General features: G+C 33.5%; 8 protein-coding genes and 1 non-coding gene across 9 annotated transcripts; 5 read left to right on the top strand and 4 right to left on the bottom strand.

The window, feature by feature from the left end:
• Positions 1-101: 101 nt before the first annotated feature.
• Positions 102-5,367, top strand: PPL_06296 (uncharacterized protein; the record flags this gene model as incomplete). Its single annotated transcript, XM_020577156.1, has 17 exons — positions 102-107; positions 296-414; positions 482-718; positions 787-933; positions 1,147-1,206; positions 1,265-1,327; positions 1,534-1,602; positions 1,665-1,915; positions 1,986-2,033; positions 2,086-2,265; positions 2,337-2,567; positions 2,640-2,891; positions 2,954-3,996; positions 4,165-4,205; positions 4,399-4,593; positions 4,694-4,968; positions 5,039-5,367. 17 exons carry the CDS (start codon positions 102-104, stop codon positions 5,365-5,367), a joined length of 3,546 nt encoding a protein of 1,181 aa, XP_020432830.1.
• Positions 5,368-5,473: 106 nt separating this feature from the next.
• On the bottom strand, positions 5,474-9,224 carry PPL_06295 (uncharacterized protein; the record flags this gene model as incomplete). The annotated part of the gene is made up of 8 exons (XM_020577155.1): positions 5,474-5,618; positions 5,741-5,762; positions 5,818-6,085; positions 6,157-6,446; positions 6,523-7,063; positions 7,128-7,262; positions 7,329-8,965; positions 9,059-9,224. 8 exons carry the CDS (start codon positions 9,222-9,224, stop codon positions 5,474-5,476), a joined length of 3,204 nt encoding a protein of 1,067 aa, XP_020432829.1.
• Positions 9,225-9,291: 67 nt separating this feature from the next.
• PPL_06294 (uncharacterized protein) lies at positions 9,292-9,871 on the top strand (the record flags this gene model as incomplete). The annotated part of the gene is made up of 2 exons (XM_020577154.1): positions 9,292-9,309; positions 9,677-9,871. 2 exons carry the CDS (start codon positions 9,292-9,294, stop codon positions 9,869-9,871), a joined length of 213 nt encoding a protein of 70 aa, XP_020432828.1.
• Positions 9,872-10,053: 182 nt separating this feature from the next.
• PPL_06293 (uncharacterized protein) lies at positions 10,054-10,838 on the bottom strand (the record flags this gene model as incomplete). Its single annotated transcript, XM_020577153.1, has 2 exons — positions 10,054-10,601; positions 10,661-10,838. The coding sequence occupies 2 exons, from the start codon at positions 10,836-10,838 to the stop codon at positions 10,054-10,056; spliced, it is 726 nt and encodes a 241-aa protein (XP_020432827.1).
• Positions 10,839-11,364: 526 nt separating this feature from the next.
• Positions 11,365-19,005, top strand: PPL_06292 (uncharacterized protein; the record flags this gene model as incomplete). Its single annotated transcript, XM_020577152.1, has 5 exons — positions 11,365-11,425; positions 12,578-13,300; positions 13,371-13,634; positions 13,705-14,024; positions 14,092-19,005. The coding sequence occupies 5 exons, from the start codon at positions 11,365-11,367 to the stop codon at positions 19,003-19,005; spliced, it is 6,282 nt and encodes a 2,093-aa protein (XP_020432826.1).
• A 947-nt stretch (positions 19,006-19,952) lies between these two features.
• PPL_06291 lies at positions 19,953-20,042 on the bottom strand. Its single transcript is given in 2 exon segments — positions 19,953-19,989; positions 20,005-20,042. It is a non-coding gene; the product is annotated as a tRNA-Tyr (tRNA).
• Positions 20,043-20,526: 484 nt separating this feature from the next.
• Positions 20,527-22,261, top strand: PPL_06290 (SOS response-associated peptidase; the record flags this gene model as incomplete). Its single annotated transcript, XM_020577151.1, has 3 exons — positions 20,527-21,377; positions 21,458-22,099; positions 22,258-22,261. The coding sequence occupies 3 exons, from the start codon at positions 20,527-20,529 to the stop codon at positions 22,259-22,261; spliced, it is 1,497 nt and encodes a 498-aa protein (XP_020432825.1).
• A 63-nt stretch (positions 22,262-22,324) lies between these two features.
• spyA (O-linked N-acetylglucosamine transferase, SPINDLY family protein) lies at positions 22,325-25,024 on the top strand (the record flags this gene model as incomplete). The annotated part of the gene is made up of 5 exons (XM_020577150.1): positions 22,325-23,046; positions 23,422-23,525; positions 23,628-23,712; positions 23,797-23,931; positions 24,019-25,024. The coding sequence occupies 5 exons, from the start codon at positions 22,325-22,327 to the stop codon at positions 25,022-25,024; spliced, it is 2,052 nt and encodes a 683-aa protein (XP_020432824.1).
• A 295-nt stretch (positions 25,025-25,319) lies between these two features.
• Positions 25,320-25,784, bottom strand: PPL_06288 (GFA family protein; the record flags this gene model as incomplete). Its single annotated transcript, XM_020577149.1, has 1 exon — positions 25,320-25,784. One exon carries the CDS (start codon positions 25,782-25,784, stop codon positions 25,320-25,322), a length of 465 nt encoding a protein of 154 aa, XP_020432823.1.
• Between the last annotated feature and the right edge of the window lie 210 nt (positions 25,785-25,994).

The raw sequence follows: 25,994 nt of genomic DNA, 5'->3' as shown, positions 1-25,994 counted from the left end.
ATTAAAAAATAATAATCGTTTTCTTACATTATGTAGTTTGTTCTTTGTAGTTGTTATTGCTATTCTAGACTTACCGACTATAAACGCAGTTTTAAACGACAATGATTGTAAGTTTAAATAGTATCACAATATCATTATTTCATTTACTAATATAACATTATATAATCAAGTGAATTCATACAGATGGATGATCAAACAGGTAAGAATCTAAATATTCGATCGTGATGAGCATGTTCAAAAATTTTATTTTTTTCAACTTACACTTTTTTTTTTTGTTTTTTTAACATCTATTTAGTATGGATTGTCTTTTGATGTTTTAAGTCAGAATTTGTGCTCCGACTTTACAGTTTCAAATACTTTAAAGCTAACCTGTCAAGTCAATACTACAACTTCTCAAGAATATATTACGCAAATGTATAAATAATCATAATTATTCTAATAATAGTAGTTATCATAACTAATTAAAATATTATTTTAATAGATTTATTGATGATTCATATACTTTTACAGATCATGGAGAACCAGATGTAATAAATCAATTGGTTTTTACAAATCTTAAGTACATTTTGTTTGGCTCTACCAAAGTAAAGAATCCAACATACAATCTATTGTCGCTGCTAGATAACAGTGAAAACAAATTGCTTAATAATATCGGTCTAAATGGATTAGATGTTTATATCCCAAACAAATTCCCAAATTTTATTAATCTAAACACAATGTATTTTTTTTAATTATTATATTATTTTTTATTTTATATTTTATTAATCTTTTTTTAATTTCTTTTAGAACTTTAAATAATAATCTTATTAAATCGAATGTATCAAATTCAATATTCAGATCACCAATGAGATCATTTTATTTCAATCAAATTAAATTCGATCCAAATTGCTATTTAAATTTTGATACAACTCTAGTATCTCCTATAACAGAAGTGTAAGCAAAAACAATTTTATTTTCATATATTAATTAATATTAATTAAAAAAACAATTTAGTAAGATTACTACCAAAGATATCAGTACTCCAATGGTTTCAAATAATTTCCTTGCTAACCAATTTCCATCACTTTTATACTTGTGAGTTAAATTGAAAGTGATTGAATGAAAACTAAACATATTAATATATATTTTTATTTTTATTTTTGGTAGAACTTTGAGCAATATTTATGCTAATTTCCAGTCACCTTGGAATTCCAACTTGTCAATAATGTAATATTGTATTTTCATTCTAATTAATAATTGCTAACAAATATTTTAAATTAAACAGTACTTTAGGAAATTGTGAATTTTCAATTACCGATTTCAGTGTATTTCCCAAGTTGAACACTTTGTATGTCATATTTATATTGTTACAGTTCCCGCTAGCGATTAAAAAATTTAATTAATACTAACAATTTACGATTCCTTAGGAAAATAGAAAATTCAACCAATTCTCAGATTTCAAAAGTATCAAATCTTATTAATTTGTAAGACAAATATTCATTTTCTTTATTTTTTAATTTTTTAATTTTAACAATTTTTTATTCTTAAAATAAGATCTTTAAAGAACGTCAATACTTTACTTCCAATCCAATCATGGTTTAAAAATTCTTCTGGTGGCACAATGTAAGCTTAAAAATAACATTCTACGTTAGATACTATTAACATATAAACTCTCTTAATTATAGTTTGATCGATGATGATAATTTATCTGGTGTACTTGGAGATATTGGTGTTGTTCAACCAAAATCAATAGCTATATTTGGCACTCCAAGTGTCACCACCCAACTTTATCCATCGTATTGTAATACCATTTTAACTTTAAAGAATGTAACACTTTCACCTGCTACAGTACCTGACTGTTTTTATTGCTATTGGAGTCAAACCAATAGTACATTACCATCGCAAATACCACCTCCACAACCTGGTTTTATTTGTAGTATGTTATTGAAATTTAATTTTTAATCTTTATAATATCAAAACTAACTCTAATTATTTTTAATAATTAGATATTTCTTTAAATAGTCTTACCTATACAGTAAATAAATCATTAAATTGTAAGAATAATAATAATAATTTTTTAAATACTCTATTAACTTTTGATTTTAGATTTTGATATTTTTGGAACCAATCTTGGATATGGGTTGGATGTTGTTCCTAGCGATAAGCTTAGTGTTGTCATTCCGAATAAACAATTTCGATACACCTATCCAACACCATACGGTAGTACTGTAATAACATTTAGCAGCCAATTCCAATCACAATTCAGCATTAAATGGGGATCAGAAAGTAAGACTTTATTAATTATTCAAAAAAAAAAAAACAATTTTGTTTTAATTTTATTAACAATTTAATTATAGCTGTTGCAAATTACGCTCAATCTTTTCCTAGTGGAAGTGAGACAAAAATTACAGTACATGGTACTTTTCCATCTGGTGAATGGAATTACGTAGTTAAAGCGAATGGTGCAACTCCTTCTTACAGTCGGAATGAAACAACAATTGATATTACTCTGCAAAGTTCTACTACTGAGCCAGTATTAATAGAAATTTCCACTGAAATTGTAACGTTAACACTTTATTCAGCTTTTGGTATGTCACTACATCTAGATTAAAAAACTTATTATTAAATATTTTATTAATCATTTAATTATATCTTATTAGAATTTAAAATTAAATCAATTAGTAATATAACAAGTAATGGAGGAAATGTTGATATTGAAGGTAACTTTGGTCAGAATCCATATCAAGTTTCTGCTCTGGCCAAAGGAAATTCATCAGACACCTTTAGTTGTACTTTTGTTTCTATTAATTCTACGGTTTATATTTGTACAATTAAAGGTCCAATTAAATATGCTTCATTGGACATGCTGGTTTCAGCCAATGGTTATACAGCAGGTGTTAATTTAACAGTTAGTAAGTAGAATTATTTCTTTACCATTATCCAAACATTTAGTAACTTTTTCTTTAATTTAAAGATAAAGTTGTTGTTCCACCTCTTGATGATTGTGGAACCGATTCAAAATGTAATGGAAATGGGCAATGTGTATCTGGTAGATGTCAATGTTACAGAAATTTCAATGGTTACTATTGTGAGTCAGCGATTGATACTGGTGTCAAGATCACACCCAATGAAAAACAACCTGCACCAACCATAGTTACAAAAGAAGGTCTTGGATTTAAGTTCAATATCATCGCCATACAAGAGTTGAACTCTCAAGAGATGGTTGTAAATGAAATCAATACAACACAATGGAATTACAATGTCGATGTCAAACAAAATCTAACAACTCATCAGTATCTTCTTGCCAACCAGAATCCTGGTGCGACTCATGCTGTGCGAGCATTGATCGACCATTCGACATCTGACAGAACCGTAGAGTTTGCCGGTGAAACAACGATGTATCCAGCCAATACACTCAAACTCAGCATAGAAGTTAGCAATTGGAATTACTCTGACCGACTCAACCATCTAAGAGTTGTTATGGTCACTCAGATTGCGATGATGGCACCGCCAACTGGCTGCGAATCTACCGCGCCGAAACAAGACATTGGAACCGACGACAAATCCAATATCAAATTCATCAAGTTGACTATCAACGATCGTTCGTTCTACGGTCGGTTCCTCTCGGTTGGTTTGGCCGACAAGACACCGGTGACAGCGATCAACGAGATCATTTCAAACAACGATAACTACACCGATACAGTCATAGGTATTAGCATACCGTATTGTACGGAGTGTGTAGTCGATCCAGACTTTTCTGTACTATTAAACACTGGTGAAGATAACAGTGGCCAAGGATGCAACGGCGGCAGTTCTAAAGCCAGACCATCAAAGACTATGATGATTGCCATCATAGTAAGTGTAGTCGGTGCCATAATGATAGCGACAATAGTAGCAGTCGTTCTCTACTATAAGAAGAAAGAGAAAATAAGATTCCTAATGTTCAACCTTACCAACAAGAGTAAAATGAGAGAAACCTCTAGAAAATACTCTAAACAAACAATCAAATTGAAAATGGTAGATGATGAAACTAAATAAACATCATTATATGTATCATAATCTATAGATCTCAAACAAACAATCTCCTTCCTTTAATAATTATTAATAAAAATAAATGTATTATTTAGTCGAAAACAAACAATATTAATAAATATTGCTTCAACTGTTTACTAATAAAGATTAAAGAAACTTTGCATAATATTATTATACTTAATTATTACTCGTACGTAAATGGATGTAAATGAAAATCAGATATAACGAGAATTTAAAAAAATAAAAGTTAATTTGTTTTTTAGCAATTAAATAGTAAATAAATATTTATTTATAATAATTAGATATCGGTTGATCAATAATGTGTATTACTTTTTTTATATTAGGAGAGAATAAAGATAGTTTACCGTTTCTTTTGTTGAATAATAGAGATGAATTTTTTGACAGACCCACAGAACCTCTTTCTGCATGGGTGTTAAATAATGATTATAACAATAGTAATAATAATAATAATAATAATAATATAAAGATATATGGTGGTAGAGATCTTAAACAAGGTGGTTCTTGGTTAGGTATCAATACAAAAGGTCAATTTGCAGTTGTATTAAACTATAGATCCATAAAGTGTGTTTTGTTATAGATATAATCATTTGAAACAAAGTAACATTAGCTATCAACAGCAAGCTGAATGATATCCTGTTTTTTATCTATTTTTCGAAAAAAGAAATATAGTAGAACCAATCTATCCCAAGAGCAGAGGTTCCGTTATTGAGGACTATTTGTTATCAGGTGAAACTCCACAACAATACCTTACAAAGTTGAAAGAAGAGATTGATCAATATGGTCCGTTCAATGTGTTTGTTGGCGATGTTAACACTGGAGTTTGTCTGTATCTCTGTAATAGTGCAACCAATGACATCAGTAACGACATCATTGAGCTAAAGAAAGGTGTACTCTATGGTATTTCCAATGGTTTTATTGATCATAAATGGCCAAAAGGTAAATTTAAAAATATATATTCTATCGTATCATTGATACTTTACATTCTAACTTTGACTTAATATTACAGTTTCTAGAGGATTACATCTTTTGAAAGAGTTAAAATTGAATGAATTAATACCAAATGGAATACCAGATAAACATAGCTATGAAACATTGTTTAAACTGATGGCTGACAATGAGAAATCATATGAATCACTTACCAACATATATCCAAAAGAGATCGAGCATAAACTATCGTCAATCTACGTCGATGAAATAACAATTGCTGGTAGAACCTACGGTACAAGAACAACATCAATCATCATAGTAGATCAACAAAACAATGTTTACATGTCAGAGATCGACAGACAAGAAAACAAAGTCTATAATATTCAATTTGAAATAGACATTAATTAATATAATAGTTTATTTTGATGGATCTTTTTTCCATCCCCAATTTGGTAATCCAATTGATATGTTTTGTACTTTATCGAGTGGACTTGTCGATTGTGGCTTTTGATTACTACTGTTCTTCTTGATGTGTCCTCTCAGATCCTCTTTGACTGCAGACTCCAAGTCGTTGATCATCGATATCACCATTGACTTGAACGATGGATCGTGTAGTTGAGCGTCGTGCAACAACAACTTTAGTGCCGGATGAATTTGTTCTTGAATCAATTCCTTCGGTAAATTAGTGACTGACATGAATGCTCTCAGTGAATCAAACAGACACTGTGACATCTCTCTTCTATTTTCATTCGATGGATTATGATTGTTTCTTCTTACATACTCAACAATCTTTGGTAGGAAAACTAAATAGTAATAAACATTAGTGATGATTACAACTTGTGTAATAAAATTACTTACATGAATCTCTATATCTTGGTTTAACAGTTGGTATTATTTTAGTGATAGATTGTACAAATTCTACTTCCAAATTGTGATTCTTGTCATCCAAGATCTTCTCGAAAGCAATTGCAATCTTTTCGATAGCATTGTCTTCGCTTAGCTGTGAAAGAACGATCGATAATGCACCGATACACACCATTCTAACGGTTCTATCGGGATCTGTACTCATAGTAATCAAAGAAGGTACAATAGTATTTGATATTTGTTGTGGACTGAATACTGGTATCTAAAAATATATATAATTAATTATTAATAATTGATAGATAGATAGATAGATTATATTATCAATTAACTTACAATAACTTTATAAAGATTTAAAATACATGATCTAACTTGGTTTGATGGGTTGGCAGTCAAGTTTGATAGGATCTGTCCAACGTCTTTCTTCTTGTCGAAATCATTGTTACAGAGTAACTCCATAGATTTTACGAGTGCTGGGAAGTTGCTGTGATCCCATCCTCTCTCTTCCATTGAAATCTGTACAACAATGTCACTGAGGAATGTATTTAGTTCCGATGATTCCAATGAATGTAATACTCCAGCTGCGAATATTGGTACCAATCTATATTTCTTTACTGGTGCTTCATCTATTTAATTTTATATTGTTAAAAAAATAATTAATTTAAAGTTTGTTATTATTATTATTATGTTATAACTACTTACTTCCTCTTGAATCCTTTTGGAATTCTTTGTAGAATGCACTCTTTACGACTCTCTTGGTGAATACTTGACCGAATACCGTGCAGAAAACATTGAGTGCTTTGGCAAACAATGAGATGAGACGAGTGTTTCTCATTGGTATGCAATAGAGGATGTTTAGGAGTTTGTTGATGAAATCCGTTGAGATCCACTCCAGCGATTTCCAGTTGGGTGAAGATACATCGTTGTTGACCAACGACATCAGATATTGTTCAAACTGTGCGTGTAATCTAGCTGTTTCTGATTTACCGAGTATCGATATTCTATTGGATGAATTTGTAACTGCTCCAGTTGACGACGATGACGATGATGCTGTAGACTCTGATGAGGCAGTAGAAGCTCTACCACTTGAACTACTGCTACCCTCGCCACCATTTAACGAACCATTGGCATCGACACCATGGCCATTCTGTTGATTCAATTTCGATTTATTCTCATTCATTTGATATTGATAGATTGCTTCTTGTCTGTCATATTCATTTTCAATATTCTTTGCTTCTTTTTCCTATAATAATATTACATATTGTTAATAAGTGTAAAATAGATATCAACAAAATATGTATACATACAGATATTAATGGAGATGATGAGATAAGAGATTGATGTATTCTCGGTACTAAATCCATAAAGCATGCTAATATTTGTTCCAACTTTAATATATCTTGTTCCGGAATCTTGAATTCTTCTTTTTGATTTGTATATCTCTATTATAATATTGTCTTGTTAGTCTTGGTTACAATTAATTGAAATTTCTTATAATTACTACTTACATGAACAAGTGAATACATCTCTGTTAATAACAGGTTTGTTAGTTTGGAGTTCAGTGATTCCAAGAGATCTGTCCAGTTGGCAAGTGAGGGAAGGAAGTATACTCTGGTGGCGAGTGATACCTCTGCTTCGGTATCGTAGATCAGTGCTTTGAATGACTCTTCCACTTGGTTGTACTTGTCGGTGCCATCGAAAAAGTTGATGAGAAGTGAGAAGTTCTTGGCGACGGCAATACGGACGAGTGCCGACTTGTCTTGTCCGAGCTGCTGGAGAATCGACAAGATCAACGACAGCCGGAGATCGGGACTGGCAAACTGAGCGAGCGATCCACAGGAATCGGCAACCAAGACACGTCGCTCCGGATGCTTCTCTGTGAGCTGCTCCCAGCACTGCGAGAGAATCTCGGTCTCTGTACGTTGCGGACCGACAATCGATGCCAGCGCCATACAGCCCTTCATGATGGCATGTCGCTGGAATTCATTGGGTTTCTTTATCAGGTTGAACAGTAGCTTGGTGAGAGCGAATCGCGTCGTTTCATCGGGATGATTGGAAATGACGACCAAGATCAGCGGGATCAACTCCTCACGCTTATTCAACAAGACTCCCGGGAGAATGTGTGGCAGTGAACTAGCTATCACCTTGACGATCTTTCCTAGCTGGTCGGAATCGTGTGAACGCAGCTGTTCGACTTCGTCGGCGATTCTCATGCTTGCTTCCGACTCGTCGTCGTTCGAGACAATCTGGAAGGCAACGGTCTGTCTACGCTTGTCGACCATCGATCTAAACGTATTTCTCATCACCGATACATCGCTTGCATTCATCTCCAATGATTTACGATGTTGCTGTTGCTGTAATTGAGTGTTTGGCGATGTTATACTTGTGGTTGTCGTGGTGGTTGTTGTTGATGTTGTTGAACTGGATGTAGAGGTCGTCAACATTCCGACAGCACTACTGCCCGATAGTTGATTCTTCTTTAGCTGTTCAATGATTATATTCGATTCCTTTAGTTTCAGATGGAGTTGTTCTTTCTCCTTCTGAATGTTTCGCCAGTGACCTTCGTTGTCGGCCAACTCCTTCTTGAGCTTTGCAATCTCACCCATCGTTTTGGTGAGGACGCCCTGCACACCGGAATCACCATTCTCAAAGAAATAGCGATAGATCGTCAAGAGAGAAGGTGGTTCCGGTTGATTCAATTGAAGATCCGACCAATTTCTAGCGCTATCTTCGCTCTCCTCTGAGAAAGTAACCGATGTCAGTGGATAGCCATTGGCAGACAAGTACTTTCTAAACAGATAATTCAAAATCTTCTTTTCATGTGATTTAATCTTTTCTTTCGATACACTATCCAATTGTTTCTTACTATCTATATTACTATTACTACTATTACTACTACTACTACTAGTTTGTTGCTGTTGTTCTACATTACTATTACTTCCATTACTACTACTATTATTATTATTATTATTATCAACACTATTATTATTAATAGTTGTACTTGAATTTAATCTTGATTTCAATTGTTCTTTCAATTGAATGATATCTTCTCTTGATTGTCTCAGCTCATATTCCAACAACGATATCTTTTCATCTTTAGATTTATCGGATTCATTCGATACTATTCCCTGTTGTTTCTTTCTCTCTATTTATGATATGATACATTTGAGATCAAATGAATGAGATGAGTATTATAATTATAGAATATTAACTATCTAATAGTGATATTTTTATTTACCTTTAATTATTCTTAATGGATCTTGAGTTGATGTTGTCAATGATTGGAAGTACTCTTTGAGTGCAGGCAGTTCAGTTCCGTCACCCTCCAACAACTCCTGGTGAAACTCTAAAGCTGTTAAATAGTAACCTTTAGATAATAAGAATTTTGCAAATTCTTCTTTCATTTCTTAATACTATATTTATCTTTTTCTTTTCTATTCTTTTTTAAAAATATATATAAATAAATAAAAAATGGTTAAAGTATTCTGTGTATAAATATTAAATTAGATAGGATATCATTCAAAAGTCGCTTAAAAGCTAACCACCTTTTCACACTTTAATTTATAATAATCAAATTTTTTTATTTTTTTTTTTTTTTGAAGATGAAATTTTTTTGATGAAAAGAGCAAAGTTAATTTACTTTGTTTATTTACTCAGAATACGACAACAAAGGTATGAAAACTGTTGCAAAAAAGATAATCAATTTATACATGTTCCTTTATTTATTATATAAGTACAAATAGATAGTTTAAAAAAAAAGACTAAAAATATTTGAAAAAAAAAATCAACCATCGATAGTTGATTTTTAAAATAACCTTATAAGGTTATTCACTTTTGTTTTTTTTTTTCCAAACAGATTGTGTCAAGGATTCTTCCTGATAAATCAGTAACTGATGATACCACATCATTATATTCAACAACAACAATAATGGAATCAATAACAACAAGTTCATCATTACAATCATTCATCAATCATAATAATCAAACATTATTCAATGAACATCTTGATCTATTCAATATTGACGAACTTCTCAAACAACACTCCCAATGATTCGACATCAATATTATTAGATATCATTCATAAATACAACAATCAATTCAATGAATCAACAACAATCACAGACAATGGGAATGTACCAAGTTGGTACAAGTAAAAAAATAAAAAAATGAAAAAAAATGAAAAATAAAAATAAAAAAATTTTAAAAAAAGGATTAGATTGAAAAAATTGTTTTTTATTCAGTTATCATTTTGAATTTTGTGTCCATCAAAATGTTTCTTCTTGGGAATTTCCATATATGATATTTATCATCCTTAATGTACTCTATTTTTTCTTTGTCTTTTTCGGTACCATCTGGAAGAGTGAAATCGATGGTAATGGGATATACTTTTTTCTTGAACCATTGCATATCCTTGTGTTCAGGATCTACTTTTAATAGATTGGTCATACAAGTATGGTCAGAGCTAAGAACCGTATCCGTTTCAAAAGTGTAGATAAGCCTTCCACCCTTAGAACTTTCAAAGTTGACATTGACTGTGCAATGTATCTTCCGAGTAATTAGGTAAACATTATTTTCCCTTGCTATAATGTTGTGATCGAATACATTTCTTCCACTAATATCTGCGCAGCTTGATAAGACATCACTTTCATTGTGATGGTGTTTTGCTTTCTTCTTCTTCTTAGAAACAACTGGATCCTCTTCTTCTGCTTCACTTTCTTCTTCTTCTGCTTCATCATCATCCTCTTGATGATCATTTGTATCATATCCATTAGCTACAAGCACTGAAATAATAACTTTTAGTTATTTTAAACTATTCAAAATACATAAATATTTTATTTACCTTGTTCTGCTTGAACTATTTTTTTTGCTTTTGATAGTTCAGCTTTTCCGCATTTCGGAAAAGCTTCTACTAATTTTTGAATGCTTAGAGCTAAAAGAGTATCTTTATAGTTTTTCATTAAGCTTTCAGCCTTAAGTACCTTATCACTTATAATATTATTATTAGCTTTTATTTTCATTTTTAGAGAATTGAAATAAATTAAAAATAACTTAAAAATTCAAAACTTAAATTTGAAACAACAAGATATCTTATCGAATAGATTATAATAACATTTTTATAGGAATCTAATATATTTTCCCTGTGCTATAGAATCACATTACAGAAGACGATATGGAAAGTAAATCTTAATTTTTAAAAAATATCTAGGTTACAAATTAAGTTCACAATATCATATATTAATTTTTATTAATATTTGGGAAATTTCTTTAATCTGGTACATTTTAATATTAACTAATACATTTAAAAGTAAATTAATACATCGATAGACACTAATACAAGTTAACATGTGGAACTCGAAGAAAATTTACTAAATATAGTAATTTACATACATTAGATGTATTAAATTAAAGAACTGGTACATTTAAAAAAAAAAAGTCCATTTAAATTTAATTAGTCCAACTAAAATTTTTAATACATCTTTCACAGTAGAACAACTTGAATTTGGATTTCTTTTCACCCATTAATAATTTCATATTTTTTCAGAAATGACAAAAGAAAAAAAATTTTATGAATTTTGTAGTGACCCTTCTCCACTAAGAGCTGAGTGTATTTGAAAAACAAAAAAAATAAAAAAATAAAAATTTTTTTTTTAAATTTTTCAATTTTTTTATTGGAGTTTTTATTGACCGACTTGTACCATATTGGCACAAATCTAATTTTTATCAGTGTATTTCCAAATCTTGATTATTTCTAAACGATGGAGAATAGGCACATAAAAAAAAAAGTTAACATCAACAAACAAATCACATCGATAAATATGTTTTATTCTATTTTTATACATTGATAATCATTGTTTTTTGTTTGGTCTTATATATCGGTGATTGATTAGCAAATTTTTATGTCAAAATATCTAATAATCTTTTTTTTTTTTTGTTTTGGCAATGTTTTAAAAGAATTCTTCAATATATGTTCCAACTTTCTGTAAAATTGTCAATTTAGTATTATAAATAAATAAAAAATAATGTTTACAAAAAATGTAACGGTTTTTACACTTTGATTAATCAAAAAAAAAAAATCTCAACACCCAATTTAATGGATAAATTTTATAAAATTTCTATTATTATCGGGGCAAGCACGCTCCACCCCTCAGACCATCACCCAGAATTTTATTTTCAATCCATTGTAAATCGCATTTACCTTACTTTTAAAAAATAAAACAAATCAATCAAAATATCATGGTTTTTTTTTTGTAGTCGTCACTGCTATGTTGAACATTGCCATTAACTGAAAATAAAGGATATGAATCAAATAAAACCAAACCAAAAACCAACCAACCATCATCAAGAAATCAATCACGGATCTAACACACTCTTCAACATCATCATCAACCAAAAAAAAATGTAAAAAAAGAAAAAAAAGATTAATAAACCCGCATCGGGTTCACTCACTCAATTTTTTTGATCTATTTAATTAATCTGACTATCTCCTCCATTTCATTTTTGATTTGATTTTAATACATTCCGCTTAAATTGTCATTGTTGGTGTTTTTCAAAAACAGATATTTTTAACAACTATTTGCTTGATATTCCATTCCATCATTTATTTGATCCTAAGTAAAATTTAAAATTGAAAAAGTTTATTTTTAAGTTAATGTATTTATTTATTTGTTTATATTTAATTGTATATAATATTTTATAAATAACACAATGATGTATAAATATTTATTTTCAATATCATTATTTATACTTTTTATTGTAGTAGTTGTAAAAGGAGCACCTGTTTCACCGATATATAAAACAAATGGACATTACTATGAGTTGGTTGCACCAGGTACATTTCCAAACAGTTTGATTGCAGCTCGTGTTTGGGCGAATGGCTTGACACCACCAGTTGCCGGCTATGTTTCATACATTGCCACTGTCACCACCACCGAAGAGTGGCAGTTCATCATCCAGAATCTCGATATGTCCAAAAAGTTTTGGGTCGGTATCCAGCGAGTGTCGGCAATCGTCGACCAATTTCAGTTTTTCACTGGTCCCGAACAAGGCCAGACACTGTACTATTCGCTGAGCGGCCAGTGCACGATGTATTGTAATTTCATTGTTGGCCGTCCTGACTCCAATTCGCTGGCGAACGCAGTCTACTACGATCCCACTGGCAACGGTCTAACCAACGACCAACTTCTCGCCACGAGTGCCACCTATTTCCTCATTGAATACGCACCAGCCAACGAACCGTTTATCCCGCCTGCGCCAACATCCGGCGGTGTAGTAACCATTAGTGGACTGACCGCATTCGACATGTCAGCTATTTCGCTCTCAATGAAACCACTCTCAGGAGGTGGAGCAGCTATTCCAATCACCATCAACTCAAAGTCAACCGATTCAATGGTAGTTGTCATTCCTCCAGGTTCCGGTGCATTCAACCTAACCATTACCGATCAAGTTAAATCGTATTCCAATCAAAATTATAAATATCAATGTATGTAAATTTGTATATCCTATTAATAGTTTAGAAACTAATTTAAATTCCAATATAATCTTTCTTTTAGCACCTTGGTTCCAAGCTGTTTATCCAAATGCGATGAGTGCTTCAGCCTTGGTGACAGTGGTTGGAAATAACTTTGGAGCAGTGGAATCAACGATTCAGTTACAGGTTGGAACATCTTCCTATACTTGTCAGAATCTAAAGTTCCTTCAGCCACACACAGATTTTGTTTGCCAATTACCAACCAACTTTGTAGCACCACTATTCCCTCTACAAATCAGACAAAGTAATGGAGGTGAAAGATTATCAACCTATCAAGTTTCGATATGTATGTATTTAACCTAATTGTTATTTAGCAATTGAAACATTTATTTATTAATTTGTTTATCTATTTTTAGATGATAAAAGTTCAATGAGAATGATTGGAATTGTACCATCTTTTAATACTTATTTGATGAGTGTAACTTTATTTCAAGCGGCATATACAATCGATTCTTATAAAGTGTATATGGGTATACCTGGATCTTTAGCTCAACTTAATCTTTTGACTAGTGTCATTTCATTCAGTACAGTCTGTACAACCTATCATGTATCGGCCATCGGCAATGGAAACAATGTTCTAATGAAGAATAATGGTGGTCCATTTGACTCAACCATCATTGTCAATAGCACCAAGTTTTGTGATAGTACGAAATCAGTTTATTGTCCAGGTCCACCTGTAAGTTAATAATAGCTTTATCATTTATTTATACAATTCTATGTATTAACAATTATAATTATTTCAGGTTGGAAGTTTTGGAGCAACTGTACCAATTACATTGAATCAATTATATAATTTCAATTTCCTGTCACCAATGAAATATGCTGGTACTACATCGAGTACTGTTGGAAACTATTGTAATTTAGTATATTCCGGTATTAATCCAACGATTGCTCCAGCCGATTTAACTATTCGTTTATTTAATACATCGGGTGGTACTCTGAATTTGGCTATGCCAAGTGGATCTGGATTTAAATATACAACACGTACTTTGGTGATTGGAGCGGTGACAATTGACACAACGATAACTGCCAGTCCGAATGCACTTAGCATTCTCATTCCACCAGGTTTCGGATCATCTAAAGCTGCCGTTTTGTTGTTTGAGTCTATCATCTCGGTGACTGCACCAAGCATTGGATACTATCCACCCTATATCACAGGTATTTCAAAGCCACCAACTAGCGGTGGTCTTGTTGTGATCGATGGTCTAAATCTTGGAAACAGAGTAGATATCATTACTATTGCATTCGGTGCAACTCCATGTTCAACCATTACCATCACCAACAATCACACTCAAATAACTTGCCAAGTGGCTGCGGGTGTCGGTGCCAACTACGCTTCCAACATCTTTGTTGGCAGTCAAATACAAACCAACTCTTTCTACTTCTCCTATCAATCACCTGTTATCACTGGAATCTCACAATTTGGAAACACGCTAATTGTGAACGGACATAACTTTGGACAAAACTCTGGTCAATCTGGAATGCAAGTTCCACAGAATCTAAATACAGCCGCACTTGGAACAGCTCTCGATGGTAGTGAACAAATAAATATAACACTGCCAGTTGTCTTTAAGAACGGTCCAATCGCTATACAAGTTGGAGGTTCCGTTTCCAATTCCTTTGAATATCTTTTCACCCCGTCAATCATCTCGATTGAACCGGTTGTTCCTGTTACAGGTGGATTGATTACCATCAAAGGAGCTTATCTCAATGACTTGAGAAGCAACTCTACTTCAACCAACCCACAAGTTCTTCTTGGAAATAAGCCATGCAATGACCTATCATTCGGTGCCGACACACAGTTTACCTACATCTATTGTACAGCGCCAGCAGGAACCGGATACAATCTTCCAGTGCAGGTTGTTATCGATGGAATCCAATCGAATACTCTCAATACATTCTCATACTATCCACCGGTCATCTCTTCATTCATTCAAAATCATTTGGTTGCAACCATTGCAGGTTCCAACTTCTCCACCGACTTCACAGCTGTCACCGTACATTTCAACGGTAACTCAGTGCCAGCCACCGGTATCAATCCACTACGTAATTCCATTGTTGTTCCAATCCCACTGGATACACTGAATGGAAAGATTTCAGTTACTGTAAGTGGTCAAACAAGTCCGGATTTCGATTTCACACTCAGTCCAACCATAGTATCAGTTTCCGCCTTGCCAACCAACGGAACCAATATCTTGATCAATGGTTACTTTTTCAATTCTGTAAATATTAATGGTGATCCACTGGCTCTTTCCATTACCATTGATAAAATAGCTTGCGAGAATCCAGCGATTCAACCTGGAAATAATACGGCAGTGACATGTGATGCTCAATCGGGAAGTGGAGTTAATCATACACTAGAAGTAACGATAGGTACTGACAGCGATGACATTTTCATTTCCTATTTGCCACCAACCATAACAAGAATCACAATGAATGGAACACATGCACAGGTATATGGTGTTGATTTTGCCAGTAGCCAATCGTTGATAACTGCCAACGTTCCATGTCAGGGTGGATATCAAGTGGTTGAAACCACCGATCTATCTGGCAGTCCAGCCGAACAAAATATATTGGTACTTCTACCATCCAATGCTTTAAATGGTGAAATTTCATTGGTTGTTGACCAACAGTTATCGAATCTACAGCCATACTCTCTAATGCCATGGATTGAATCAAGTAGTTTAGTTGCAACAGCCGGTGGATCCATTGTTTTAACTGGACAACATTTCACTTCCGCAAGATTCGATGGCAACGCTACTGAAGTTGTTGTCGATGTCGAAGGTCAAAGCTGTACGAATGTCCAAATAAATTCATTTACAGAGTTGACATGCATTGCACCATCGGGTTCAGGAGTATCAAGTCAAATCACAGTCCAAATCGATTCAACTCTTTCCAACTATTGGGACTATGCTTATATTCCACCAACCATTGATAGTATTACACAAAATGGTTTGGTAGCACTCGTTAATGGAACCAATTTAGGTTTGGTTGCAAATGTAGCTTGGTTCCAAATCGGTGATTTACAATCGACATCGACCAATGCATTCGATAGCTATATAACCACAACTATTCCGGCATTTTCGCAATCCGGCGAATTCTATTTGGATATCAATGGTCAACGTTCCAATAACCTGACAATAACACTCACACCAGTACTCAATTCAATTTCATCGGTTGCAACTACAGGTGGTCTCATTACAATTTCCGGTTACTATCTCAATGGATTCAGACAAGATGGTACAGCTACATCGCTCAGTGTTACATTCCCTGGTGCAAAAGAATGTGATTCTCCATCATTCCTCGCCAACGATGTACACTATAGCTATATAACATGCAATGCACCTTCTGGCGCTGGAAAGAATATTCCAGTAACTGTGACAATCGATGGAAAGCCATCACAAATAGACTTTAGCTATGGTGCACCGTCCATTCAGAATATAACAGTTTCAAACAGCAACTACATTGTAGTAAATGGAATCAACTTTGGATCCGATCCAAATCAAGTTAATATAACATTGGGAACCGATGTAATAAGTGAATTTACACTTGTTGATAATACGCGAATTGAATTCCAAGCATTGAATACCTCTCTCAATGGATTGGTTGTTGTCACTATCGACGAACGTGTTTCCAATGGAATTCAAGCATCACTGTATCCACAGTTGATCTCTGTAACCAAGTCCGATACTCAAGGATCAATTGTTAATATCACTGGAAACTATTTGAATGGATTGGCAGCAGATGGACAACCAACCGTTGCTTCAATCACCATCGATGGTGTACCATGTCAATCTATTTCCTGGGCGAACGATCATAACAATGTCTATTGTACCGCGCCAGAGAATTCAGGTGTCAATCACATATTGGTAATTACCATTGATAGTAGATCCAGTAACTCTATACTCCTAAATTATAATCCACCATCGATCACCTCCATCACTCAAGATACAGATACAATTTCTGTTACCGGAACTAATTTTGGAAATACAACAACTGGAGTAACCTTTTCCACTGGTTTCAATATACTTTCGGTTTCACACCAGCTTGTTGTTGCAACGCTAAACCGTAACACCAAGAATGGCATGATATCAATCACTGTCAACACTCAACAATCTCAAACATCACTCTTGAAACTCACACCAATCATTACAAACTGTACATCGATATCACCTTACGGAGGAGATATTACAATCAGCGGAAGATATCTCAATGTCATAGATATGAATGGTGATAAAACTAATATTTCCATCAGTGTTGAAGATGTACATTGTTTGTTTGTTAGCTCACCAATCGAAGGAGAATCTATTATATGTGCAATCGGAAAGTCTTCATTTAACGATATCAATCTTAATTTAACCATTAACGGTATGTCTGGTATTGGAAGATACTCTTCGTTGGGACCGGTCATCCTATCAACTACACAATCATACTATCTCATTGCAAGCAACATAACAGTGAGTGGAACAGATTTCTATGAACCTGTATATGTTAGTGTTGGAGGCACAAAATGTCCAGCACAATTCATTTCGCCAACTCTACTTTCATGCTATTTCGCATCGGATGTGCAGCAAGTGGACAACACTCCTCTAGCAATTGAAGTATTGGCAGCATCCTTTTCCGTTCAAAATTCAATTTTCACATACTTTGTAGATAGTTGTCAAGATAATTGCAATGGTCATGGTCAATGTGTATCAGGATTGTGTCATTGTGATGTAGGATATTCAGGTTCACTCTGTAATGTTGCGACATCAACAACTGTTAGACCAACTACAACATTGGTAAACACAACAGACAATGGATTGATATTAACACTCCACTATGAATCGCCACAGTATCATGTCTCTCTTGCTGCATTGAGAGAACAGACACCCTCAGGAACAACAGTGAAACTAGTTAAACTTCAAGATCTAACATGGACACCTGCAGTTTCAAACACAACAACTCAATATATCGAGAAATTGACAACTGGAACCGATTCATTGTCGAATCTAACTGTTTCGCTGAGCTACAAACAATGGGTGGAACAAACAATGATAACATTTGTTGGTCAGAACCTTTGGAATCCAGTTGATAGTTCATCACATTGTTTGACTATCGGCAACTGGACATTCGCCAGTCCTCTAAACAACCTAGAGTTGATCTATCAAACCTATTATCCAACCGCTCAAGATTATCAATGTCAATCGACCACTCCTCAACCACTGCTCAATAGCAACAATAATACACGTTCGTTGAAATCATTCCAAATCGATTCTCCCTATGCCGTGTTGACTGGATCATTCTCTCAGCGTTTGGTAATAGATAATGGAATCTATCAACTTCTCAATATTCAGACCGTTAGTGAAATCAATGGATTGGTTACACCAGACAACTACACAAGTCTGTACCTCACCCTAAATATTCCAATCTTTTCGAATCAGGTTGTCATTGATCCCAACTTTATTGTTTACAACAAACCAACTATGCCACCACTTGATTGCAGTCCAGAAGAAATCGGACCATCCAACAGAAAATGGGTAATACCTGTTGCAGTTGTCGTTTCTGTTGTTGGTGCAGCAATCATCGTAGCAGTTATAGTATATATCGTTAAAAAGAAATCATTAACAACCCGGGTACCATCTGAACATAAAATGACAATTCACAACACTGAATAGAATATATAACAAATTAAAAATAAAAATACAAAAAAAAATTAAGAAAAGTTTAATCAAAGTAACAATAAAATTAAAATAGAATATCTCTATATATTTTGCACAAATAAAAAAAGGAAATGGTAAACAAAATAGTGGACAGTCGATTGTAGGAGATGAAGAGTCAAAAGGTTTTTTTTTTTTTTTTTTTTTTAGGTCCATTGCACTAAGGAGGTGTTTTTTATCACCTCCTCACGAGTTGGTGTCAATGTATTGCCCCATGGGCTCTTAGGACATCAGTTTTATTATATACGTTCCGGTAGCGGGGAAACTTAGTCATTACCGAGTAACGTGAGGATGTATTTCCGTATCAGCCCAAAAATATTTTAAATTATATTTAACAAAGTATAGTCAGTATCAAGTAGTATATCTGTTTGATTGTCAGTTTTGAATATGATTTAATTATTAATGAGTTTATTATTTATTGTTTGGTGTGATGACATTTTAATTTTATCAATTAAAAAAAGGATGATATATTTTACCAGTACATAAATACTGGTTTTTTGAAAAATAAGTTAAAATACTCACTGGTGAGTTAATTTTTCGTTCCCACGAATTCTCGGCCAAACTGCACGTTAGTTAGTTTTGGTTACTTTTTCAGTTAGTTCATATTAAAATTTAATTCGAGGCTTAAAACACGGGTCGAAGTAGTGAAGGCCCACGAATGAACCATTTCACTAACTACTTTTTTTTTTTTTTTAGCAAAAAAAGATTTGTTGACTCATGATCAGTCAACAAATTGCAGGTATTGATATTAACCTGCTAGTTCGTGTTTTATATTATATTTACATTCTCACACAGGCCGTGAGAAATATAGCCACGCTAACTACGTCCTTCGACAGAGTCAAAAGGTTAAGTTTTTCAATAAAAAAATAGTCCTTACCGCATCCGGATTTTTAAATTTCAAAAGATCCGACTTGCCAGACTCGAACTAGCAACCTTTTGATATCTCTTGTGATTCTTACTACAGTCAAACACTCTACCACTTGAGTTAAAGTCGGATGATGATGGCAAAAAATCCAATTTAAGAGTTTATACTTTTTCTGAAAACAATTGATTTTTATCTGATCGAAATTTTTTTAACTCTGACAGATGGTTTAATATGAATCAACAAACCATCTGATAATAGATGATATTGTAAAAAACAAATTTCGATAATTGATTGTAAAACAAGAAAGTGTGGATGAGATAACTTAGAAGAATTCATGAAGTGGTGATGGAAGTATAATAAATTTGGCCATTATTACTTTCATATTACAAATATATAACAGCATTAAGCTTTGGATTTAAAAAATAATTCGTTCAAATCAAAAAATTTTTGAGCGCGCCAAAATTTTCCAAGAAATAAATATTGGAAACCAACTTTTTTGGAAATGAATGAACTTTAAGTTGATTGATTATTTGAACTGTCCATCACTTGCTGTTTGATTATTATTATTAAAGTTTATTTAAGAGAGACTTACAAAAAAGGAAAGAAATATTAAAATGTGTGGAAGAGCAGTCTGTACTTTGAATCCACAGGAAATTCATGCCAGAACCGACACCAATGAATTCATTGGGGGTTCAAGATATCAACCATCCTACAATGTCACTGCAGGAATGAATCAACCAGTAATTACAAACTATTTGAATTTAACAAGATCAGTATCAGGTGGTAGAATTAATAATAACAATAATAGTAATAATAGTGATAATAATGAAGATAATCAAGATAATATAAATGACGAATGGAATGAATCAACCAATAATCATGTCAGTGGCTCCGTAAATAATGAAGATCAACAATCACAACAACAACCACAACAACAAAAGAATCAAAGAGTTGTAATGTCAATGTTATGGGGTGGGATTGGTGATCCACAATATAATATAATCAATATCAGATCAGACACCATCCCAAACCATTCACTGTTTAAATCGTTGTTGAAGCGTCAACGATGTTTGATTGTTGCCGAAGGTTTCTACGAGTGGCAACACGCAAATGGCGATATGGCAAGCACCAAAATACCACCATCACCTTATTATTTCTATCAGCAACCAAACAGTTATTCACCAGATAACACAAGTTTGGTAAACAGTGGAAAATCAATGATATTAATGGCAGGTGTCTATCAGATCAAGAAATCTGCAACTGGCGAAGATGTGTTTCGTTACGCGCTGATCACTACCGATGCTTTCAAAGGAATGTCAGGAGTTCATCATAGAATGCCAGTTATTCTCACCGATGAGAATGACATCAATCATTGGCTGAGACCTTACGATGAGAAAACCAGTGGTTCTCCAGCAGATTTACACTCACTTTATAAACTAATGAAACCATATGATGGATTATCATTGTAAGTATATATATATAATATATCTCAGATAAATTCAATAATTTTAATCTAATTTGATTTCATCACTTTATATATACTAGTCATAAAGTACCTGTTTTAGTAAATAACATTAGATTTAATTCACCAGATTGTATTAAACCAGAGAAAGAATACTTTGCAAAGAGTGGTATCGATCGATTCTTCCAGGTGAAAGATAAGAATAGCGATAATGATAATCTATCAATTCCAATGTCATTTGAATACAATGATAATTTAAGTGAAGTTTCAACACTAGAGGAAATTCAAAGTTCTCAATCAGCAGCATCATCATCAACATCTTTTTCTTCATCACAAACAAGTTCACAAGAATATTTTTCACAATCAACACAATCTTCACAATCCACACAATTATCAAATAGTTTTTCTTCTGTATCATCAATTGCATCTGTAACATCATCCACATCAACATCATCACTATCCACAATCTCATCTCTTTCAACAATGAGAATACAATCACCAACCAAACCAAAGAAACCTGTAAATACAACAGCAAATTTAATTAATGCAAAGAAGAACCAGCAAAGTGCAAAAGCTAAATCTAGTGGAATAGAGAGATTCTTTGAAGTAAAACCAAAATCAAATGAAGACAATGACATTAACACCACTGCAACACCAACTTTGACTGTAACTGCAAAATCAACAAAACCAACAACAACTACTACTACTTCAACACCAAACAATATGTTTTTTATTAAAAAAATTAAATAACATATACTTGTACATTCCAATAATACTGCAATAAAACAACAAACACACCACTAATCTTTAAAAAAAAAAAACAAATTACCTTTTTAATTTATTAATTTCATTGGAATGTAAATATTTATATATATATTTATAGTTAATTGATATAGTAATAGCACTATTTTAATAGACTATTGTTTTCTTACTTTATTAATAATTAATTAATGAATAATAATATAGTCGAGGAAAAAATCAATAATATTCTCACAGTGACAACAAATGCAACCAATGAATCATCGACGATAAGAGTAATTTGCTTCAACGGTTCTAGAATAGTCCGTATTATAGCACCCAAACATATTGAAGATGCCTATAAGTTAAATGAATGGAAATCATTTAAAACATCATTAAATAATAATAACAATAATAATAATAATATTTTAAATTCAGCTATTTTACAATTATTATTAAGTGTTGGATTATCTAGTGAGCTACCGGAATGGATTGAATTGCCGACGATTTACTCGCAGTGTTCGATATCACCGGAATCCTATGTGGTTGAGGTTGCAACGGATTTGCGTACTCTGGTAAAGCAACAAACCGATGAATCCTATTTAATCTATCATTTGGCGTTGTTGCTAAACGATCGGTATGCACCGGCACACTTTCATCTTGGTGTGGTTAGCTATGAGCGTGGCGAACGTCTACTGGCGCTCAGCCACTACGCGAATGCGCTCGACCTTCGACCAAACTACCCGGAGGCGTTGTGCAATGTCGGTGTCATACACAAGAACAACGGCGATCTCGACGGCGCCATTGAATTCTACCAGCGTGCTCTCAAGTACAATGCAAACTACCAGCTCGTCAAGTTCAACATGTCGGTGGCGCTGTGCGACTTGGGCACACGCTACAAAGTCGCCGGTGACTTGGAGCGTGCCACCGAGTCGTATAAGCGGTCGCTCTACTACCACAGCGGATACGCCGACGCCTACTATAATCTCGCGATTATCTACGTTGAGAGACTGCAGTATGAGAAAGCGATCGTTTGCTACGAGCTGGCCATTCACTTCAAGCCGACCTACACAGAGGCAAACAATAATCTCGGAGTGCTGTATCGCGAGCTCAACAACTTTGATGCTGCACTCGAGTGTTATAATCGTGCACTCACGTGCAATCCTCACTTTGCACAGGCACTGAACAACATTGGAGTGATCTACACACTTCAAGGTCGCATGTCAGAGGCGAAGCGATATATTAAACGAGCGATAGAGGAATTGAACACCTATGGCGAAGCGTACAACAATCTCGGTGTCATCTATAGAGATGAAGGAAAGATCGATGAAGCAATAGAAGCATATGATAAATCGATATTATACACACCAAACTCTATCAATGCTCCTCACAATAAATTATTAGCATTAAATTGTAAGTTGTTGATCAACAATCAAAGAGTGTATATATATAATGATTAGAATGTAACCATTAACTAAATCAAATTTGATTAATATAATATCAATATAAATATAGATTCAAATAGAACATTATTATCAATATTTAAATCACATAAGAGATGGGGAAAGAATTATATTAAAAAAGATAAATTGATTCAAAAGTATGTTTAATTAAAAGGACTTGACAAAACAAAATTATATTATTCATATTCAACTAATTAATAATTAATAATTTAATTTAATAGTTATAAAACAGAATTAAAAGAAAAAGATAAATTAACAATAGGTTATATATCACCTGATTTCTTTACACATTCTGTATCTTATTTTATTGATGGTATATTAAAACATCATGATAGGAATTTATTTAATATTTATTGGTAAAGTATTAATTATAAACATTGACTATGTAATACATAACTTTACTTTCTTGCTTATTATATTTATATTTCATTCTATAATTATAGTTATTCAAATGTTATAAAGGAAGATGATACTACCATTAGACTTAAATCATATAATCATTGTTGGCGGTCGATTGTTGGTAAATCAGATGTTGTGGTGGCACAGATGATAGTCGACGATTGTGTTGATATTCTTGTTGACTTGGCTGGACATACTTGTTCGAATCGATTGGATGTCGTTGCTTTGAAACCTGCGCCAATTACAATATCGTATCTAGGCTATCCTAATACTACTGGTCTGCCAAATATCGATTACAAATTCACAGATAGCTATACTGACCCGGTTGGTTCAACGGTTCAACAGTACACCGAACAACTCTATCGACTCGATAGTTGCTTTCTCACCTATACACCACCACAACACTGTCTGGCTGCAGAACCATCGGTACTACCGCCATCCGAACAAAACGGTTATATAACCTATGGAACGTGCAATGTCGTCTCAAAGTACAGTGATCAGGTACTTGAATGTTGGTCAAAGTTGATGAGATCGGTTCCTAATTGCCGGTTGCTGCTAAAGAGTAAATCATTCACTTGTCCTACAACTTGTGCATCGTTCCTCGAGCGACTCCAACACTTTGGAATCGAAGTCGCTCGCACCACCCTGCTAGCACTACTTCCAAGCCAAGAGGATCATCTAAAGATTTACAACCAAATCGATGTTGCACTCGATACATTCCCCTATGCAGGCACAACAACAACTTGCGAAGCAATATGGATGGGTGTACCTGTGGTAACGCTTGTTGGCAGTTCACATTCACACAACGTCGGACAATCGATACTCTCGAATATCGCCTCTGACTTGCCAATTAAGAATCTGATCACAGAGTCACAAGAAGAATACATAGAAACAGCAATCAAATTGGCAAACGACAGAGAACTACTAAGACTCTATAGAAGTTCACTCAGACAAACCATGTTGAATTCCAATATTTGTGATAACGCTAAATTTACAAATAATCTAGAAAAAGCATATAAAGATATATGGAATAATAAATTTAGAAATTAGATTATAAATATCTTTACTACATTTACCAAATTTTTTGTATTATAAATTCAACTGTTAAAAATCAAATAAAACCCCACACCTGACCAGACATAGCAAAAATAGTATTCTGCAGTCGCCACAAACTTTTTTTCATGCAAAAAAAAAAAAAAAGTGTGAACAGCAAGTGGTTCGCTATGTTGGTTTTTTTTTGTTTTTCTCACTAGCTTTAATTGACTTTTAACAACTTTAAAAAAAAAAGATCCTTTAAGCTATTAGTTTAGATATTACTTTAGAATATAGATATTACAGTTTATTTTTATAAGTAATTAACATGGCTCGGAGCTGACCACCAATTATTATTTAATCCATCGAAATAAGTAATTGGAATGGCTGACTTTTGTGCTGGGGTAAGATCATCGATGCAATTGACGGCAACTGAGCAATAGGGACCTTCTCCATAGTCACCGATTGCGTGTGTGTAGACGGCACATTTTTTGCAGGCGTGGTTTCCACGACTGAATGTCATCATATTCTCTTCGGGAGTGAGAAGCTTGAATTGATTGACATTCTCCAATCTATAGAACCATCCTCTATGCTTGACACAGAAAGAGCAATTGCAACGACCAGACTTTAATTGATTAAGATCCGCTTCAACAGTGAACTTGATATCACCACAGAAACATTGACCAGTATAGACTCTGACACCCGATGGAATAACTGTACTCTGATCAACAGCAGCAACATCGTTAGTGGCAGTAGTAGTTGGTGTATTGGAATCCATTTTAATTTGTTTTAAATATATATTATAAATGTATGAAAATTGTAGACTAGATAGATAATAACTACTAATTATGAATTTTTATAGGTTCAGCTTTGTGTCATTGATTTCCTGGAAATCACTTAAACCAAAGGTCATATTTTCATCATTATTGTCAATGAAAGTTTTTGATAACCCTTGAAAGGACCTCATCCTCTTTATTTTGAACAAACT

This window comes from Heterostelium album (genome assembly GCF_000004825.1).
Source record: "Heterostelium album PN500 unplaced genomic scaffold PPL_contig15, whole genome shotgun sequence".
NCBI classification, from domain to species: Eukaryota; Evosea; class Eumycetozoa; order Acytosteliales; family Acytosteliaceae; genus Heterostelium; species Heterostelium album.
Note: the sequence above shows the minus strand (reverse complement) of the source record. Positions and strands in the feature narration are given on the sequence as shown.